At 36.0% G+C, this 15,071-nt stretch overlaps 1 protein-coding gene across 1 annotated transcript in view; it reads left to right on the plus strand.

Annotated features, from left to right (window-relative positions):
• The window catches only part of NXPE2 (neurexophilin and PC-esterase domain family member 2), a 75,130-nt gene that overhangs the window by 33,003 nt on the left and 27,056 nt on the right, over positions 1 to 15,071 (plus strand). Inside the window, exon 3 of the mRNA XM_055356479.2 lies at positions 14,779 to 14,884. Within this exon, the coding sequence (XP_055212454.2) occupies positions 14,779 to 14,884 (106 nt within the window). The remainder of the gene's footprint in view (positions 1 to 14,778; positions 14,885 to 15,071) is intronic.

The raw sequence follows: 15,071 nt of genomic DNA on the forward strand, positions 1-15,071 counted from the left end.
AAAGTGACATATATATAATTTTGTATGCACTTAATTGCACAGTCCCCAACTTGTGAGGGTTTGACTTATGAGTTGTTGACTCATAAAATGGTGCAAAAGTGATAAGCATTCAATAGAAACCGTACTTCCAATTTTGAATTTTGATCTGTTCCCCTAGCAATATGCTGTAGGATACTCTCTTGGGAGGCAGGGCAGCGGCAGAGAGCCTCAGCTCCCAGTCTGTCACACAATCACAAGGGTAAACAACCAATACTCTACAGTGTACTACTGGGTTGTCAGATGATTTTGCCCAGCTGTAGGCTAATGTAAGTGTTCAGAGCACATTTAAAGTGGGCTAGGCTAAGCTATGATGTTTGGTAGGTTAGATGTATTAAATGCATTTTCAACTTAGGATATTTTCAACTTATGAAGGGTTTAATGGAACATAGCCACATGTAAGCTGGGACACATCTGTACACAGCATCACTATTATCTTATATTCCCATTTATCAAACGAAATGTATATTAGGGTTTCATTATAGATATATAAAGTAGCCTTGCCACATCTTTCCCATGTTCTTTATGAAAATGCCATTATCTTAGCAAAATACACAAAGTAATATCTATTTAAGATAAATTCAAAAAATGCTTTCTAGTCTCTAAAATATTCTCTCAACCAGCTTTAAGTCATTTGAAATGCTAATTTCTCCCCCACAATCTCTCTAATTAGAATGTCGTGGTTATAAGCCCATCACGTCTTGATGATCTATTAACAATGATGTTCTGAACTTGTCCAAAGTTTTAAAATTCTGTGAACATAGCACAACCTGATTTCAATCCCATTTTCAGTCATACTTCGTGAAAACCATCCATATGCCAGTCCTTAATATATCATTTCTAAAAAGGAAGGAGTTTGAAAAGCCTGAGGTTCTCAAAGCATGCAAAGAGTTATGTACCTTTTAAAATATTTCACCAACTTCTCTGAAGCCCACGTAGTTAACATCAAATATTAGTAGGACAGGACAGCAAGAACTAGAACAGATTGCTAAGAGTCAGTGTAGGTGGAAGATAGTTCAGCAGGTTAAATAATTTGTAATCTGGAGTCAGTTAGAAAGACAGTGCATAGGCGGCAAACATCCACAGATGAAGTCAAGGTCAGAATCCAGGGACTTGGAGAAGGGCTAAGACTGTGCAGGTTTAAAGTTGCTCCTTGGAACTTTCCCTTCCTGTCACATTACTGTAACTACTTGAAGCTAATTAAAGGTGCCATTTATTGACCACCTACAATGCACTAGGACCTTTGCTTGCACTAAAATAGTTGTCTCCATGACAAATCTGTATGCAGTTATTATCACTCTTGTTTTACAAGTGAGGAGACTGAGGTAGGGGGCAGAGTTAGGAGTTGAATCTACAGGTTTCCGATTCCAGTGCCCTTACTTCCACACTATCCTGCATCTTATGAGAATCCTTCCAGTATTCAGGTTCATTTGGCCCTAGTGCACATTTTCCCAGACTTCTGATGACTCTCCACATCTTTAGACAGCCATGCCATCCTTTCCACTGACCTTCTCCTTCTCTCTCTAAGGCTCTCACATTTTCCCCATTTTGCTTTTTTGAAAGCTATATACCTTTGCTACCGTATAGCAGATTCATTCCTCTTTAAACCATTATCTTCCTGGACTCACAGCAGCATTTTCATTTTTACAACATTTCTTGCTAGCCTGAGGCCAGTTCCAGGGCCTTCTTTAAAGTAAAGTAAAAGTCCCACAGATCCATAATTACCCCAATTTAGGGATGAAAGATTTTTTTTCCCCTAAAGGTAATTCAATTTGATTATTACTATCAAAGTGTAAAACGTGTATCCTCACATCAGTATTGATTTGTCTTAAAATATTATATATGAACTTTCAAACAAAAGGTAATTCTCTTTTTTTCAGAAATGGTAAAATGGCATAAGAAATTAACTGGATTGATAGTTAAGAGACCTGTTCTATCTGTTGTTTAATAGGATATATGGCCTTAAATCATATAAGCCCTTAGTACTTTGGTTTTTTTATCTGAAATATTATTCATGGTTTCACAAAATAATTAGTAAAGAGGTATTAGGGTCTCAAATTGCTAGCATATGCATGTGAGAAGCTTTTATAAGCTGGAATATCAGCTTATCTTGGAATGCCCTCTTAGAGTATTGGTCTTTTCCTTGTATTTACAACATTTGAACTGAATTCTTATTTCAGTCATAATGGACAGAATTACCAAAGGAAAAACAAATATTACCCTTCATTCACAATACCCACACTTCTCTTTATAGCACATATACATAAAAAACACCCCTGCACACATCCACACAAATATGTCCACACCCATAGCCTTCAGAAACACAAACACAGGTTTGAACATTAATCAACATCTAACGTCCTCACTTTTAAAGTATGTTTCTATTTTCCTTGTATTCATGCAACAAAATTTTACATGTGCCAGGTGTTGTTCTACCTGTGCTGTGATGGCCATGTGGTCAGTGAGTTATCTGTATACATGAAGATATTTACATGAAGATCCAGGTCCTGATTGACAGAGAGTGATAAAACTGGTTTTGTTCTTTTAGAAATGAAGGTATCTTTCTGAACTTCTAAAATTCATTCTTTAACCATTACAAATAGGAAGTTGAGAAAGAGTAACAGAGTGAATTTAAAAAAGTGTTTTTAATAAACATAATTGTATTTAATAACTAAACAAATTTCTCATAAAATGTCAATTTGAAGCTTAATTCTGAAGTAATAGACTTCTAAATGTTAATTCAGTTAGAGATTATCCATTAATTAAACATGCATCACCAAAGATGTCCATAAATTCTTCGATATTTGAAGTGGAACCCAATTCCCCTCCTCTTGAGTACTAATGGATTTGTCTTGCTTCTAACAAATATAATTTGGTGGAAGTCATGACATGTGAGAGTAGGTCAAAGATGGCATTGTGATTTCCTCCTTGCTTTCTCTCTTGGATTACTTGCTTTGGGGAAAACCAGCTGCCACATCATGAGTACGCTCAACAGTCCATGGAAAGTGGCGAAGAACTGAGGCCTTGCTAACAGACAGCAAAGAACTGAGGCCTCCTGACAACAGCCATCTGAGTCAGCCATCTTGGAAGTAAATCTTCCAGCCCCAGTCAGGCCTTCAGATGATGAGCGTATCTCCAGCTGCCATATTGACAGAGCCTCATTAGAGATCTTGAGCCAGAACCACCCAAATAAGCCACTCCTAAGTTCTCAACTGCACAAACTATGAGATAATAAATGTTTATTGTTTTAAATTACTAAGTTACACAGCAGTAGATAACTAATACACAGAGGATACAGAAAGAAGCAAACAAAAAATTGTGACAAGCACTATTTATAACAGTGAGGTTGAGGTTCTACAGGTACACACAGAAGGAACCTCAGCCTTTCTTAGGGAGAAGGATGTTCAGGAAGTGTTCTTGGAAAAGACTGAATACCTCTAGATAGATGGATAGTGTGCCTGCTCTTAAGCTATTGGCCCTCAACTCCAAACTACTTTTCTGTACTCTGTTTTGTGATTCTGTGGCTGGGACTCTGCAAACCTTAGCTCCTTTCCTGTTAGGATCTATGTTAATTAAGGTACACTAGAGGGAGACTTCTGGAGGAAGATAAGGGACAGGCTCCTGCTTGTCTGCTTCCTATTTCTGCTAGTGAACAGGCTAACGTACCAGTTAGAGTTCTCCAGATAAACGCAGCCATAAGGTATATAAGGGCACACAGTATTCTAGGATCTGCTCAGAGTAAGTGGGGAAAAGGAACAAACTAGGAAGATAAATGGGAGTGGGCAGAGACCATGACTTATCTTTATATTTTCTTCATAAAATATTAATAAGTTACTTGTTAATCTTTAGTGAATATTGTAAATATAGAAGCCATCTATTAGGACAGCATTTTTGGAATGGTGAAATAAGAACCTTGGCAAATCCTTTCCCAGAAATAACTGGACAAAATCGTCAAAAACAATATTTGCAAAACTCTGAAAAGTAACCAAAGGTATACAATAAATCAAACAACACTTATTTAAGAAAAATGACTGAATTTTGATTAGAAGAATGGAATCTCTGTGATTTTAACTTGGGGCTGCTCCCATTCCACTCCCAGCTCTATAGAGTGGTAGCCATGAGGAATGGTAGCTTGCTGCAAGTGGAAGAGACTGATCAGATTTAGAGCTCCACAGAAAATTCCTATGCTCTGGAATGATTTCAAAAACAATAGAAATCAAGAGATGACTTCCAGCAAAAATGTGAGAAGCTCTGTGGACCCTCTCCCCAGTGGAACAATCATAATTGATACACATTATAAAACAAACAATGATTTAAAGTCTTTGGAAATTATCCCAAGGGCATACAGCAAATGAATAAACATTTTTTAAAGAAAATCTTCTGTATCTCAGTTAGAATTGAAAAAGACTGGAAATTGAGCCACAAAATCCTTCCATCTTCTCCTTCCAAGCCCACAGGTTAGCATGACAAAGCTCTACTCTGGCGGGTGCAATCAAGAAGACTTCATCTTCCCTGACTTGTCAGTCAAGAATATCTTACCTGAAGGGATAGTCCACTAGCATTTTTCATTCCTTCCAGTTGTGTGTTGCAGAGGTTCTATTCTACCCAAGAATGGCTGAGAAGTCCTGGACTCTCTTTCTCTACCCAGCCCCTACTTATAGAGCAGAAGCACTTTTCTAGGTTTGATGGACTGAGAATACGAAGCTCCAACTATTCTCACTTCAGCTCACTGGCTGAGTGTCACCCTGAGAAATGGGCCACTGTCACTGACTTCAGTTCTGGAGCAATGGCAGAAGTTTTGCCCAGGAAGAGAGGCAGGTCATAGCAACAGAATGCTCCACATATTTTTTCCAAGGGTACTGACTTTATTTGGAGCAGACTGAAGGGAATTTCAGTCCTAAAAAAAACTCTTCCAAAGATAATGGAGATATTGGTTGTAGGCAATTAATTATGCCTAGTGTTCCATTATTGGAACACTAAGCATGTGGGAGTTATTTATATCCTACTGCTTGCGGTCATCCTCAAGGTCTGATTGCAAAAATTCAAAACATTGCAACCTCAGGGATAAATGGGTTAAGAGCAAGCTGGCAGCTCCTTGACAGTAACAAGCAAAACCATAAACCAACTAATTTACCAGAGGAAACTGCACAAAGACATAGCTAGGTAGAGCCCTATAGAATTAGAACAAACCTCAAAGACTGGTCTCAAAAACTGCCCCTCAAAGGAGTCTATATTTAATTTAATTAGACCATAGAGCAGTTTATGCCCCAGGACCTTGTGGGGAACAATGGAGCAATCAGCCAGGAATTAGTAGAGGCTATCCATTAGGTAGGATAACAACAGATGGTGAGAGCTTAGAGAAATCAAAATAAGACATGGTCAAAGAGAGCCTTGATAAAATCACTGTTATCCCAAGATGATTGTGTGCATGCCCAAGCCTTTACTTTCTGAGGAACAATATCAGAGACTACGCACTTCTGGAGAAATAGACTACTAAAATAGTCCAGCCCAATTACTAAACAAACAAGCAGGCCAAGCGCAGTGGCTCACCTCTGTAATCCCAGCACTGAAGTGGCCCTTGTGGTAGGATCCCTTGAGGTTAGGAGTTGGAAATCAGCCTGGGAAACATAACAAGACATCATCTCTACAAAAAATTAAAAAATTAGCCAGGCATAGTGGTGCACACCTGTGGTCCTAGCTACTTAGGAGGCTGAGGCTGGAGGATCACTTAAACTCAGGAGTTGAAAGTTACAGTGAGATATGACTGTACCACTGCACTCTAGCCTGGGCAACAGAGTGAGACTGTGTCTCTATAAATAAATAAATAAAAGTAAAACAAGCAAACAACAACAACATCAAGTTCCATAGAGTGGAGATCAGTATATAAATTTGCTATAATATTTTATCTGAAATATTCAGTTTTCAACAAAAATTATAAGACATGCAAAGAAACAAGAGAGAATGACCCACAGACAGGAGAAAAAGCAGGCAACAGAAACTGCCTCTGAGAGGGCCAAGTTGTCAAACCAAGTCAGACAAAGACTGCAAGATAGCCAATATAAATATGTTCAAGGAATTAAAGGAAGCCCTGCTTAAAAAAAGAAAGGAAATTATTATGGCAATATCCCATCAAGGAGAGATTGTCAATAAGGACAAATATATATATATAAAAATATAAATATATATATAAATATAAATATATATATAAACAAAATTATCAAATTGAAATTCTGGAGTTGAAAAGTACAATAACTGATATGAAAAGTTAACTAGTGATACTTAACAGTAGATTTGAACTGTCAGAAGAAAGAATCAGCAAACTTGAAGGTAGATCAGTAGAGATTATGCAGTCTAGAGAACAGAGAGAAAAATAATAAGAATATAAATAGATCCTTAGAGAAATATGGTACAAATTTAAGCACAGCAGTTGAAATGTAATGGAGGAATTAGAAGGAGAGGATAGGGAGAAAGGACCAGAAAACAATGGAAGAAATAATGGCTGAAAATTCCTCAAATTTAATGAAGAACATTAATCTATATATCCAAGATACTTAATAAAGTACAGGTACAATAGTGTAAGGAAATCCACACCCAGACACATCATAGTAAAAATGAAAGTCAAAGTCAAATTAGAAATCTGGAAAGCAGCAAGAGGAAAATAATTTATCACATACCAGGTAACCACAATAAGATTAACAACTGACTTTTCTTTAGAAACAGTGGCACCAGAAGGCAGTAGGATGACATATTCAAAGTGCTGAGAGAAAAAAATAAAATAAGCCTGTCAACAGAGTATTTTATCTAGCAAAACTGTCTTTAAAAGTGAAGAGGAAAAAGAGAAATTCTCAGATAAACAAAACTGAGAGCATCCATAGCCAACAGATCTGTTTTACAAGAAATAGCAAGGAGAATTCCTCAGTTTGAAAACAAGTGACCACAGACAGTAATTTGAATACACAAACAGACACACACACTATATTAGTCTGTTCTCACACTGCTATAAAGACATACCTGAGACTGGGTAATTTATAAATAAAAGAGGTTTAATCGGCTTATGTTTCTGTAGGCTGTACAGGCTTCTACTTCTAAGGAGGCCTCAGAAAACTTACAATCATGGTGAAGGCAAAAGGGAAGCAAGGCCATCTTCACATGGCTGGTGGGAAAGACATAGAGAGAAGGAGGAGTTGCTACACACTTTGAAACAACCAGATCTCATGAGAACTCTAGTACAAGAACAGCAAGGGGGAAGTCCACCCCCATGATTCAATCACTTCCCACCAGATCCCTCCTCTAACACTGGGAATTACAATTCAACATGAGATTTGGGTGAGGACACAGAACCAAACCATATCACACATAAAAAGCAACTATAGAACATAAAAACCATGAATAATAAGAATCTACTGCGCAAGTTAATTGCTAGAACAATCCCTAAATTTTTTCAAAATATACAGCAATAATTAAAGGAATTAAGATATTATACTAGAAAATATTCATTTAATGCAAAAGAAATCAGTAAAGGAAGAACAGAGAAAAAAAGATACAAAGGGCATATTAAAAACAAAAGGTAAAATAACTATTTTAATGATAATGTGAATAATGGATTAAACAATCCAATCAAAAGGCAGAAATTGCCAGACTGGTTAATGGGACAAGATCCAACTAACATATGCTGCCTACAAGACACATACTTTACATTTAATGATACAAGCAGTTTGAAAGTAAAAGGATGGAAAAAAGGTATCATTCAAACAGCAATAATATGAAAGATGAAGTGGACAAAATAGACTTTAAAAGCCATAATGTCACCACGGATAATGAGGAACGTTTTCTAATGTTAAAAGTGTCAATACATCAGGGAGATATAACACTGAGAAAAATATAAGCATTTCACAATATGGACCTAACATATATAAACAAAAACCTACAGAATTGAAAAAAGAAGTAGACAATTCAACAATAATAGTTAGAGACTTCAATATCATATTTTCAATAATGATTAGAACAACTAGACAGAATAACAGTAAGAAAAAACTCCAAAATTATAAGCCATCTAGACCACACAGATGTCTATAGAACATTCTGCCCAACAACAACAGAAAACATATTCTTCTCAAGTACACATGGAACATTCTCTAGGATAGACCACATACTATGCCATAAAACAAGCCTATATATATATTATATATATAACATATATAGTATATATAAAATAATCGAAATCATGCAAAGTATGCTCTGTGGCTATATGGAATGAAATTAGAAATTGGTAATGAAAATAAATTTGGAAAATTCACAAATATATAAAATTAAACAACACACTACTAAATAATCAAGGTGTCAAAGAAGAAATCACAAGGGAAATCAGAATACACTTTCAGATGAATGAAAATGAAGGTATAACAAACCAAAACTTATGGGATAAAGATAAAGTAGTTATTAGATGGAAATTTGTGGCTGTTCACACCCATATTAAAAAAGAAGAAAGATCTCAAATCAATAACCTAACTTTTCACCTAAGGACACTGGAAAATGTAGAGCAAACTAAGCATAAAGCAAGCAAAATACATAAAATATAAAAATCAGAGCAGAAAAATAGAGAATAGAAAAACAGGACAGAAAAATCATTGAAACCAAAAAAAGTTCTTTCAAAAGACCAATAAAATTGACAAACCTGTAGCTAGAATAACTCAGAATAAAAGAGAAAACTCAAATGACTAAAATCAGGAATAAAAGAGAAAAAATCCCTATTGTGAAAGAAAATAGAATCTCAGGACCCCTAACTCTCTATGCCAAAGAGAAAGTTAAACTTGGGAATTGAGTCATGCAATACTGCTTTCCTTTTGTTCCCAAAGAGCTGTAATTTCACAACTTTATGTGAGAGCCTCATCCATAAACCAGGTTCCCACAACGATAGGAAGCCACATATCTCCCCAGATAGCCTCCCTCAAATTGCTCATGAGGAAATTCTTTGTGAATTCCTAAATCCTTCAGGATACACCTCTCTCCTATAAACTAGCCCAAAACCAGAATTCTGTTAAATCTCAGCATGACAATATCATTTATCAGCTTATCTTCACAAGTACAGGATAAAGACAAAACTAGAAATCACCCCAAAGATGATGATGGGATTAGATGAGATTAAAAATTTCAAAGGGAGAGAAGGGGCCTCCAGGGGCTGATGGACATTGTTTAAAAACAAACAAACAAACAAACAAACAAAGTGAACAAAACCTGCTAAGGAATTAAAATGCCTTAGTAGTCTTTTATTTTAAAAATTCATGCATATGTTGCATTTCCTACAATGGTATGCTGAAGTTTATACTAACAAAAATGTTTAAAATTATTTGCCAACCAAATAACCTTAATTTTCCCTTGAAAAATCATTAAATAAAAATAACACAATGGGAAAAATGTGCTTCAGTAATTGTGATGTGGCTCAGACACACATTTATCATCAAGTGTCTATGGAGCTGAATAATTTCACTTAGCTACATAAAGACTAGATTCCACATTAGGAGAGAATCCTATTGTATGTGGTCAAAGTTGTTCACACTTTAAAATGGATTTTAGAGCCATAGTATGTTTTATGCAAACCTCATGGCAACCACAAAGAAAAAACTTGTAGTAGATAACATGAAAGATAAGGAGGAATCAAAACATACCACCACAAAAAAATAATCAAATCACAAAAGAAGACAAGAGAGAAAGAACAACACAAAGTAACTACAAAGCAGTTAGAAAACAATGAACAAAACTGTTCAACAAAGAAAAGACAGGACCTGATGGCTTCTCTCATGAATTCTAGTAAACATTAAAGAAGAAATAATGCCAACTCTTCCCAAACTCTTCCAAACAATTGAAGTAAAGGGAATACTTTCAAATTCATTTTACATGACCAGCATTGCCCCAATATCAAAGCCAGACAAGGACACTAGGAGAAAAGATAATTATAGACTATCATCCCTAATGAACATAGACGTAAAAATCCACAACAAAATACTAGCAAACAAAATTCAATAGCACATTGAAAGAATGATTCACCATAATCAAGTGAGATTTATCCCTTGGATGCAAGGATGGTTCAACATACACAAATCTATACATGTAATCCATCATATTAACAGAATGCAGGATAAAAATCATATCATCTCAATAGATAAAGAAAAAGGATTTGACAATATTCAATGTCTTTTCATGAGAAAAAAACTCTAAAAAATTGAGTATAGAAGGATTATTAGAAGGATTATACTCCAACACAATAAAGACTATATATGACAACCCCACAACTAATATCATACTCAATGGTGAAAATCTAAAGGCTTTTCCTTTAAGATGAGGAATAAGAGGATACCCACTCTTGCCATTGAATTCAACATAGTACTGGAAGTCCTAGCCAGAATGGTTGGGCAAGAGAAAGAAATAAAAGTCATCCAAATAAAAAATGAAGTAAAATGGTTTCTGTTTGCCAGTGACAGGAGCTTCTATATAGAGAACTCGAAAGACTCCACCAAAAAACTGTTAGAACTGTTGAACAAATTCAGTAAAGTTGCAGGATACAAAATTAACCACAGAAATACATAGATTTTCTATACGCTAACAATGAACTATCTGAAAAAGAAATCAAGAAAACAATTTAATTTAATATAGCATAAAAAAACCTTTAGGAATTAATTTCACGAAGTAGGGAAAAGATCTGTTCATAGAATGATATCCTGTGTTCATGGATTAGAAAAATTAATATTGTTAAAATGTCCATACTGCCCAAAACATTCTACAGATTTAATGTCATCTTTATCAAAATTCCAATGGACTTTCTAACAGAAATAAAAGTAATAATTCTAAAACTTACATGGAACCACAAAAGACCGCAAATAGCCAAACCAATCTTGACCAATAATATCAAAGCTGGAAATATTAAACTACCTGATTTCAAAATCTACTACAAGCTCTAGTAATCAAAACAGCATGGTATGGACATAAAAACAGACACATAGAAGACTGGAACCAAACAGAGACCCCAGAAATAAATCCACATGTTTACAGTCAACTGATTTTTGAACAAAGGTGCCAAGAACACACAATGGAGAAAAGACAGGCTTTTCCATAAATGGTGCTGAGAGAACTGCATATCCACATGTGGCAGAATGAAACTAGACCCTTATCTCACAACATATTAAAAAAATCCAACTGAAAATGGATTAAAGACTTAAACATAGGACCTGAAACTGTAAAACTGCTAGAAGAAAACATAGGGAAAAATCTCTTTGATATTGGTATGGTCACTGAGGTTTTTTTGATCTGACCCCAAAAGCACAGGCAACGAAACAAAAAATAGACAAAATGAGATTACATCAAACTTAAAAGCTTCTGTACTGCAAGGGAGACAATTAACAGAATGAAGAGACAACCTACGAAATGGGAAAAAACATTTGCAAACCATACATCTGATAAGGAATTAATATTTAAATTAAATATAAAAGAACTCAAATAAGTTAATAGTAAGAAAACGAATAATCCAATTAGAAAATTGGAAAAGGAGCTGAATAGATATTTCTTAGAGAAGACATTCTAATGGTCAAGAGGTATATGAAAAAAATGTCAAGCCTCACTAATCATCAGGAAAATGCAAATTAAAACTACAATGAGAGATTACCTCATACCTGTTAGTATGGTTATTATCAAAAAGACGAAAGATAAGTGATGGTGAGGAGAGGGAGAAAGGGAATACTTGTACACTTTTGATGGGAATGTAAATTAGTACAGCCATTTTGGATAACAGTATGGAGATTACTCAACAAATTTAAAATGGAAATACTGTATGATCCAGCAATCCTGCTAATGGGTATATATCCAAAGGAAAGGAAGTCAGTATTTAAGAAGATATCTGCACTCCCATGTTAATTGCAGCAATATTCACAGTAGCCAAGACATGGAAACAACGTTAAGTATGCATCAACAGATGAACTGATAAAGAAATTGTGTCCTATATACACATAAACAGTTGGGTGTTGCTCAGCCTTAAAAAAGAAGGAAATCTTGTCATTTGCAACAACATGGGTGAACCTGGAGGACATTATGCTGGGTAAAATGGGCCAATCACAGAACACGGAAAGATAACTATTGCATTATCTCATTTACATGTGAAATCTAAAAATGTCAAATTCATATAAATAGAGTAGAATCGTGGTTGCTGAGGGTCTCGTCAGGGAGAGGGGCAAATAGGGGATGTTGGTCAGAAGACTCAAGGTTTTACTTTACACAGGATGAGTAAGTTCTAGAGATTTATTGTACAGCATTATGTCTATAGTTAATAATACTTTATTGCATACTTGAAAATTGCAAAGAGACTAGATCTTAAGCGTTCTCACCACACAAATAAAAATAACTATGTTAGGTGATGGATATGTTAATTAGCTTGACTGTAGTAATCACTTCACAATGTCTGCATACATCAAAACATCACATTATACACTGTAAACATATACATTTTTTATTTGCGAACTGTACCTCAATAAAGTTGAAAAGAAATTCTGGACACTATTATAACTGTCATAACACTGCAGCACAAGGCAGAGGAGAAGAACATGCCTTATAAGGAGTGGGGAAGAATTGGCAGGATCCATATATCTTTTTTCTTTCAATAAATTTCTTTAAAAATTATCTACTGAATCTCTGTGCCAATCTCCAATATGCTGTGATTACAGTTCTGATATCCATGCTGTTATATAGACATGGAGGGATATATGGTGGCTAGAGGTGCTGGCTTAGATGCAAACAAACAAATGCTATGTGTATATAAATATACACATATCTATGAAGTATACACATGTATATATCCATATTTATATCTAGATAGCTATCATCTATCTATATCTGTATATAGAGATCTATATCTAGACACTCTCATGCAGAGCAATGCATACTGAGTGTGGCCCATGTGATATGGTGGTAGCAGGGCCACCTGGCAGGTAGTTGCAGTATGACCACTGAAAATCCTTAGTGTCATGAGACCTACATCCACAGAATTTGCTCTTTTGGATTCTCTTACCTTGTTACATATTCAAGTTGCCGTGAGATTTAGACCTGTGGCTGTTCCTCTTATGGCCTGAGATTGAATTTAAATCATCGCTGTGGGACTGCTTGATGTATGCAATGGTTTAGAGCAAGAGAAAGTTTACAAAGAAAGCACTCCAAAAATTGAGAGGACCCAGCTGAATCAATTCTCAGGCCTTCAGGAACTGTGGACTCAGGGCTTCTGTTTTTCTTCTTTCTGATTTTTCAGTTACTTTTCCTGCTACCGTGGAGGTGACTAATCCCACGTGAAAACCATACAAAGGCATGAGCAAGGGAAGAGCACTCTGTCTACAAACATGTAAAGCCTTAACCAAAGGTGACCCAGTGCTGCAATTAGATGTCCAGTCTCTAAAAACAAACTTCAGAGCTTCCTCATGGCTTTTTTCTTCTGGCTCTGTGGTGTGGGTTGGGCAGGAACAGATCATAATAAGGGAGGTTTATGATTCCAGCTGGCACGCTGTGGCCACAAATAGGATGTCAGCTTTTGATCAATGAAGCTCATAGGGAAACTGCAACTCTAAGATAAATGCAAAGACTGCTTTAATCAAGGAGAGTCTCTGGACACTATAATTCCTGTGAGAACACGAGAAGATGATGGAGAAAATACTCAGCCATAGGTGTGGTACTTTCCAACTATTACTGCTAAGCTAACGTCAGGGAAGGGAGGGGAGAACTATAGACCATTTGGTGTTTTTCAAATGGTGTGATGCAACCCTTTAGAGGATAGTAAAATCGTTTTATTTGGGCATAAAAATACTTTTAAAATGGAATACAATTCAATGGAATAAAACAGTAACTAGAAAAAAATCACAGTGCATTGTGTGCAGTGTAGATAGTATTGTTTTATGAGAGTTTTGGGGCGTGTGTGTGTGTGTGTGTGTGTTTGTGTGTATGCATTCATGTGTCCTGAGTTGGATTTGGTATGATTTTTTTTTGGGGGGGGGGGTGGTTGTTTGTTTTTATTTTTTTACTATGGGTCCTGGTCAAAAATGTTTGGTAAAGATTGCCATAATTTAGCTCTTTGCCACATACTTTTGGGATTCTGGGTTTTAAAAACTAACACTGAAATTCTAACCACTCAACACTGAGTTTTTTAAAGACTGTAACTTTCACTCTTTTTGGCAGTGTTTATCAACTGCTTTGGCTTGAGGAGATAACATGAGGTGGCAACAAGCTGCCTAAAAAAGTAAATGGGTGGTTTATAATGAAGCTCTTGAGGCAGATAAGACCAGGGAGAGAGGGTACCAGAGAACACGTGTGTGCATGTGTGTGTGTGTGTGTGTGTATCAGAGAGAGAGATTTAGAGACCAGGATTCACTAGAGGACACGGTGGGGGTGGAGTGGGGGTGGAGGTACTGTTTTTTCTGGTAAATAATCTAAAACCTTGTTGTCCATGCTGAGACCTCGACAAGAAAACAGGTTCCAATATGTGATGTGATTCAAAACCCAAAGAATTAACCTGAGTATCAGAAACCAGGAGTCCTTCTAGGAGTTTTGTTCCCTGCCTCAGGGAAACACTTTGTTTCTGATTGACAATAGAAGATATAAAGGAACTTTTGGAAAACCCAGGATAACATCACCTTGTTCTGGAAATTACTGAAGAGTACGGAGCCATGTCGTGCTTATTTGATTTAATGTGATTATTTCTCCTGTCCTTTCTTATAGGATACTCACTTTGTTTCCAAATGCCATAGCTCGAAAATTACTGCTGATGTTGATATTTATCTTAATTTTCTGGGTCATTTACTTGGCTTCAAAAGACCACACAAAGGTAGGAAGTTTCATTTTTAAGAATTTCACAGAAGGTCACAGTGACTTCATTTGAATGACCCCCTTTATCATGGCAAGAAATAAAAGTTAAAAGCATATCATCTTAGCAGGAGAATGTGGATCAGGGGTTCACTGTTCAGCATAAATCCCTTTGGCAATGCATACATTATTATTACTATTTTAAATGG

This window comes from Gorilla gorilla, chromosome 9 (genome assembly GCF_029281585.2).
Source record: "Gorilla gorilla gorilla isolate KB3781 chromosome 9, NHGRI_mGorGor1-v2.1_pri, whole genome shotgun sequence".
Taxonomy (NCBI): domain Eukaryota; kingdom Metazoa; phylum Chordata; class Mammalia; order Primates; family Hominidae; genus Gorilla; species Gorilla gorilla.